The 7,380-nt window shown below is 42.5% G+C and overlaps 1 protein-coding gene across 5 annotated transcripts in view; it reads left to right on the forward strand.

The window, feature by feature from the left end:
• Window positions 1-1,670, forward strand: part of vegfb (vascular endothelial growth factor B) — a 38,901-nt gene extending 37,231 nt beyond the window's left edge. For 3 of the 5 annotated variants that reach the window (XM_004913640.4, XM_004913641.4, XM_002940223.5), the window contains one exon: window positions 911-1,670. In XM_004913640.4, coding sequence (XP_004913697.1) covers window positions 911-932 — 22 coding nt within the window. In that variant the 3' untranslated portion in view covers window positions 933-1,670. The remainder of the gene's footprint in view (window positions 1-910) is intronic. The other 2 variants (XM_031900647.1, XM_031900648.1) reach the window with 1 other exon arrangement.
• The last annotated feature ends 5,710 nt before the right edge of the window (window positions 1,671-7,380 follow it).

Here is a 7,380-nt window from a genome sequence, read left to right on the forward strand (position 1 = left end):
TGAGAACTAGAAAATAAATAAGGTGAATAGGATTCCCCATCCTTTACATGTGAATAAAAATGCTTAGGGTTGGTGCTGATTTCCTTACTCCCCTCCCTATATACTGAGGGTAAAAGATTGTATACTTGCAAACACAAGTTTGATTGGAGTGGTTACATAGTCTGTGTAATGCAAAGGAGTAGGGATCGGGGCACATGCTTTTTATTACACATAGATGGGGGATGTGGCTGGGAGGTCAGTACTACCACCCTAATGTTACTGACCCCTATTCCCCTGGCTAAGAGTTTGGGGGGGGGGGGGGGGGGGGGTCACTGCTATCCTGTTCCATGACCTTGCCTCAGGTTGCTCTTTTACAGGGTGGCAAAAAACAACTGCTCAAGGGAGGAGCAGCTACATATTGGTTACTTGTAAGATCCATGCATCCTGTTCTTATTATTGTTTGAGACTGAGATGTTCTTTCATAAGAAAGGCTGCCACTCTCCTAGCCTTAGGACCCTCCACAGACATTGGAGTGGGGTCAGATAGTTGAGCTCTTCCTCTTTAGGGTGAAGACACACTGAACTACTAGTAGCAGCTATTTTTGCACGGCTACTAAACTCCAGAAACTACCTTTCCATAGACAATACTGAGAATTGCCTCTGCTAAAACACACGTAGAGACAATTATCAGTAAATGATCAGCATTGTCTATTTTAGTAGCCACAGGAAGTAGTTGCTACTAGTAGCTCCATGTGTCTTAACCCTTTGGAGTATGAGCAACATAATGTAAATTAGCTGAGCAAGGCCTGTACAGGAGCCATATGAAAAATAGTTGATACAGTCACTATATTCTCTTAAAGAACCACATCTACCCTCCAAGCCTATTAGAATATATGGTGCAGTGCCACTAATTCTCTTTTATTTTCTTACAGATGTGAGAGACTAAGGCGGTAATAGTCATAGAGGTAACAGCTGGACTTTTAGTTACAGTAGTAACATACAAAACCAGGCGATGCTCCACCCTGTGTGATTCAAACATTGCCCCCTCAGCTTTGGGGAATAATCAAGACGGTGATCCTGAAACGCCAGCTTTACGTGCAATATTTTGACATTCCTCTGCAATATATACTCATAGACATTTCAAGGGCAAGCAAATCTCTTTTTATTTTTATATGAAGTGCAGCAAAAAGCAGATGCAGAAGGGCTAATCATTGATATGAACTATTTGCATTCAATGGTCTATCCACCACCAGCAGAACAGAGAAATCTATTGACGGGGTTTTTTTTATATAAAACTGATTGTTACAGTATGGCGTGTGTTACAGAGAGAGCAATATTAACAATTGTGCTTATTTATCCATCTGTATATATTTATCTACTAGTCTGTCTGTCCATATATCTTTTTGTTGCAATCTTAGAGCTGTATGAATGTTTATATGTGTGTAAGATAATTTATACAACATTGTATCTTTATAAATATATCCAAGTTGTTTTTTTTTTTTACTATTTTGGAAAATGTTGTAAATACATTTATAAATGCATATTGTGCCTCTAATCTTTGTTGTTTTATCACATTTTATTTTGCAGAAGATATGAAGAATGTAACTTCAAAAGTCATATTAATAGTACATGTCAGGTTTATAAACAGGGCTTATCTTCTCTGTATAATAAATATGTGGCTATAGTTTATTATGTGCAGATCACATTTCCTTTCTGCGTGAGTGTGTGCTGTGCCTGCCAAATTACTTGCAATACCCAAGATATTCCCAGGGAAAGCAGCAAAATAATACATATTTCACTGTTTGGGGAGCACATGCACTAGGTATCTATGAAGAACTTACTAAGTTATTAGTGCAAATATGCACACTAATGGCTCTGTGCAGATAATAAGGAATGCCAAAGGCCTTTAAGGCAGCTTTGATGCTTTATGTTAAACGAAGCTGGCTGTATCCCCGCCATTCACTGGGTTCTATCTGACTTGTGGGTTATGACATCAAGGTGTAAGTACCTGCCATTTTCAGCACCACACAAAGCGAATTGGGTCACTGATTGGCCAATTGTATTCTTTTAGCTCATTGTTGCATTTGAGGGGCTCTTCAGCATCCCACTTGATTCCTGCAGATGTGTATTCAGATAGAAGAAGCTCTCCTTGGCTTTCCATGGCTGGGCTATGACTGTGGCACCAGGGAAGTATCAAGGGCTGTATTTCCCTTCTGTGTTTGCCCAGACACAAGCAAGTAGGTCATTGCCATTGCTTAATATATAATTGTTCAAACCGTGCCCTGATTAGTCAAATAGTTGCTGCTCATTGAATTTTTGTATTTGGGCCAACTGAATTGTTTCTAATATGTTTCTTATCTCCATTAAGGCCAAGCAATAGCTAGCATTGTCACATTGGCTCACAGCAGTTGCCCATGTGCGTTATCCCTATCTCAACTGCAATTACACTATAACTTATAACTCAAATATTTGAAGTATGAATATGAGCAAACAAAGAATATGAGCAAACAATGACACTGCTGCTTTGTGATGGCAGCCTCCCCAGACAGACCTAACGCACCAAAGAATGTACAGTATGCACAGAATTCTATCACATTCAACAATATTTTTCTTCTTCATATTTAGATGTTGTCAGAGCACAACTCACATACAGTGTATATATTATATATATTTATGTATTTATTTGCTATGATGCAGAGTTAACAATATTAGTAAAAAATAAAAAAAACATCCAAAAACAATTTGTTGGTTGCTCCACTATAAGACTTGTGCAAAGAGGGCAAACTATACTATGCAGTCCGAATGGCCCTGATCTTTACAGTTCTGGTTTCATTTATGAAAGAACCTATGACTGTTGTTGCTTCTTTGGAAGTACTTGCTTTCAAGGAGAGCTAAACCCTAAAAATAATTATATGGCAAGAGATGCCATATATTTTATATTGAACTTACTGCACCAGCCTTATGTTTCAGCATCTCCATAACAGTAATGATTCAGCTCTTTACAGTTGTCACAGGCGCTCCCCAGCTTGGATTTTGTTAGGAGTTTCAGTGACACTAACATGCTCAGTGAGCTCTAAACAGCTAGTGAGAATCTGAGCTGTTCAAGTTATGAAGCAAAAAATTAGGCTGGCCTATCAAACATGGCACCTTAAAAGAAACAAAAAAAAAACCTCACTCTGTTTCTGTGCTATCCTGGAAATCTTCTCCTGTTCCTGCAAGCTCCATTCTGCTGTGCTCTGATTGGATCTTTCTTCTTGAGAATTCTCCATTCAGAGCACAGCTTTCTTGACAGACAGTAAAACTGACCAATCAAGGCACAATCAAGGCACAGATGCAGACAGGGCTCTGGAGATATTACAAACTGAAGGCAGTGCAGAAATGAAGACTGAAAATGAGTATCTGCAGGATGTAAACTTTACCTAAGAACCTCACCAACTCTGACCTTTTGCTGCAGATTTCATCCCACTCCCACAGGTACTATAAGCAGGTACTATATACATAGGTACTATACACAGGTACTATACACACAGGTACAATACACACAGGTACAATACACACAGGTACAATACATACAAGTACTATACACAGGTACTATAAACAGGTACTATACACACAGGTACTATAAACAGGTACTATACACACAGGTACTATACACAAAGGTACTATACACAGGTACTATACAAACAGGTACTATACACAAAGATACTATACACACAGGTACTATACACAGGTACTATACAAACAGGTACTATATACAGGTGCTATACACACAGGTACTATACACACAGGTACTATACACACAGGTACTATATACAGGTGCTATACACACAGGTACTATACACACAGGTACTATACACACAGGTACTATACACACAGGTACTATACACAGGTGCTATACACAGGTACTATACAGTTATTATACACAGGTACTATACACAGGTGCAATACACACAGGTACTATACACAGGTACTATACACACAGGTACAATATACACAGGTACTATACACACAGGTACTACACACAGGTACTATACACACAGGTACTATACACACAGGTACTATACACAGGTACTATACGCAGGTACTATACAAACAGGTACTATACACAGGTACAATACACACAGGTACAATACACACAGGTACTATACGCAGGTACTATACAAACAGGTACTATACACAGGTACTATACACACAGGTACTATACATATTGGTACAATACACACAGGTGCTATACACAGGTACTATACACACAGGTACTATACACACAGGTACAATACACACAGGTACAATACACACAGGTACTATATGCAGGTACTATACAAACAGGTACTATACACAGGTACAATACACACAGGTACTATACGCAGGTACTATACAAACAGGTACTATACACACAGGTACTATACATATTGGTACTATACACAGGTACTATACACAGGTGCTATACACACAGGTACTATACACAGGTGCTATACACACAGGTACTATACACAGGTGCTATACACAGGTACTATACATAGGTACTATACACAGGCGCTATACACAGGTGCTATACACAGTTACTATACATAGGCACTATACACAGGCGCTATACACAGATACTATACACAGATACTATACAGTTCTAAAGGCTGACCCACTAGCTGAAATTAAATTGTTTTTTGTCACCTGACATCTATAATATCCCTATCACCTATCCTAACAGAAGGATGGTAAGTGGAATAATTTGCCTCTCTCTTCTGCCTCTATCCAGCTTTCAAATGGGGGCCCCTGACCACGGCAGCAAAAAAGTATTGCTCTGTGAGGCTACAATTTTATTATTATTGTAATTTTTATTACTTATTTTTCCATGCAGGGTCCCTTAACTATTCATATTCCCATCTCTTGTTTAAACCACTACCTGGTTGCTAGGGTAAATAAGACCCTAGCAACCAGATGTCTCCTGAACTACCAAATGCAGAGCTGCTGAACAAAAAGTTAAATAACTGAAAAACCATTAAAAAAATAAAAGAGGACCAATTGCAAATTGTCTCAGAATATCAATGTCTACATCTAGGTGAACTACCCCTTTAAGATAACTGATCACAAACACAAATGAATGGAGAACCCCTCACAGAAGTGCATGTATAAAGACTTTTACATCCTAAGCATTTTAGGGTAAAAAAGCCCTCCCACCCGCACTATTGCACAGTATCCCTGGGAGTCAGTGGGAACTGCAAGAGGTATTTGGGAGGTTCATTTTTTACACCAGCAGTGAATCCACTAAGTCTCACATTAGCTTTAGGTCAGTCTATGTACGGCCCATATTTAGCCTCCCCAAACAAAAAATTCACCCTCCGCCTATGCTATCAAATAATCTGATGCTACAGGGGGCTTTAATATAATGTGAACCTAAATAAATGACTAATCAGTGCTATATTGTCAGATTTATATACTATATACAGTATATTTTGCATCAGTCCCTAAGCTCTTTAACGGAAAGCAGCACAGAGTATGTGCAGTGAATGAGCAGAAAAGAAGATGGGGAGCTACTGGGGGACACCTTTGGAGGCACAGATATAAAGGGCAATGGTTGCCTTGGGCTGGTACATAATTACAATTAGTGAATAAAGTGGTTGTGTTCATGGGCATAACAACAAAGGAAGACCCTGTGGGTGCTGGGACACCAGGAACTTATAAGGGGCCCAGTGGAGCATTGACTGAATAGGATTTTCAGTTTATGTTTATGAAAAATGTCTTAGCCCCAAGGTTTCAGTGGGCCCAAAGATGACTTCAATATGGGGCCCAAGCTACCCATTAACCTCTTTTTCTGTTACTGCTAGCATTCAAAATGTCCAACTGTACTGAAATTGACTTAAATGGAAATCGCATTGCTTACAGACACTAAATTCAGAAAGCAGTACACACAATACCTGACACCAATGAAACTTTACGTTTAAGTAAAAATTAGCAGGGACTGATATAATGGACATTGCTTTTGACTGAGAAAAAAACCCAGACATTTCTAGTTACTGACAGTGAAAGCCAGGGCCATTTCTAGGGACTGACAGTGAAAGCCGGGGCCATTTCTAGGGACTGACAGTGAAAGCCAGGGCCATTTCTAGGGACTGACAGTGAAAGCCGGGGCCATTTCTAGGGGCTGACAGTGAAAGCCGGGGCCATTTCTAGGGGCTGACAGTGAAAGCCGGGGCCATTTCTAGGGACTGACAGTGAAAGCCGGGGCCATTTCTAGGGACTGACAGTGAAAGCCGGGGCCATTTCTAGGGGCTGACAGTGAAAGCCGGGGCCATTTCTAGGGACTGACAGTGAAAGCCGGGGCCATTTCTAGGGGCAGACAGTGAAAGCCGGGGCCATTTCTAGGGGCTGACAGTGAAAGCCGGGGCCATTTCTAGGGACTGACAGTGAAAGCCGGGGCCATTTCTAGGCACTGACAGTGAAAGCCGGGGCCATTTCTAGGGGCTGACAGTGAAAGCCGGGGCCATTTCTAGGGGCTGACAGTGAAAGCCGGGGCCATTTCTAGGGACTGACAGTGAAAGCCGGGGCCATTTCTAGGGGCTGACAGTGAAAGCCGGGGCCATTTCTAGGGGCTGACAGTGAAAGCCGGGGCCATTTCTAGGGGCTGACAGTGAAAGCCGGGGCCATTTCTAGGGGCTGACAGTGAAAGCCGGGGCCATTTCTAGGGACTGACAGTGAAAGCCGGGGCCATTTCTAGGGACTGACAGTGAAAGCCGGGGCTATTTCTAGGGACTGACAGTGAAAGCCGGGGCCATTTCTAGGGACTGACAGTGAAAGCCGGGGCCATTTCTAGGGGCTGACAGTGAAAGCCGGGGCCATTTCTAGGGACTGACAGTGAAAGCCGGGGCCATTTCTAGGGACTGACAGTGAAAGCCGGGGCCATTTCTAGGGGCTGACAGTGAAAGCCGGGGCCATTTCTAGGGACTGACAGTGAAAGCCGGGGCCATTTCTAGGGACTGACAGTGAAAGCCGGGGCCATTTCTAGGGACTGACAGTGAAAGCCGGGGCCATTTCTAGGGACTGACAGTGAAAGCCGGGGCCATTTCTAGGGACTGACAGTGAAAGCCGGGGCCATTTCTAGGGGCTGACAGTGAAAGCCGGGGCCATTTCTAGGGACTGACAGTGAAAGCCGGGGCCATTTCTAGGGACTGACAGTGAAAGCCGGGGCCATTTCTAGGGGCTGACAGTGAAAGCCGGGGCCATTTCTAGGGGCTGACAGTGAAAGCCGGGGCCATTTCTAGGGACTGACAGTGAAAGCCGGGGCCATTTCTAGGGGCTGACAGTGAAAGCCGGGGCCATTTCTAGGGACTGATAGTGAAAGCCGGGCCATTTCTAGGGACTGACAGTGAAAGCCGGGGCCATTTCTAGGGGCTGACAGTGAAAGCCG

This window comes from Xenopus tropicalis, chromosome 4, assembly GCF_000004195.4.
Source record: "Xenopus tropicalis strain Nigerian chromosome 4, UCB_Xtro_10.0, whole genome shotgun sequence".
Taxonomy (NCBI): domain Eukaryota; kingdom Metazoa; phylum Chordata; class Amphibia; order Anura; family Pipidae; genus Xenopus; species Xenopus tropicalis.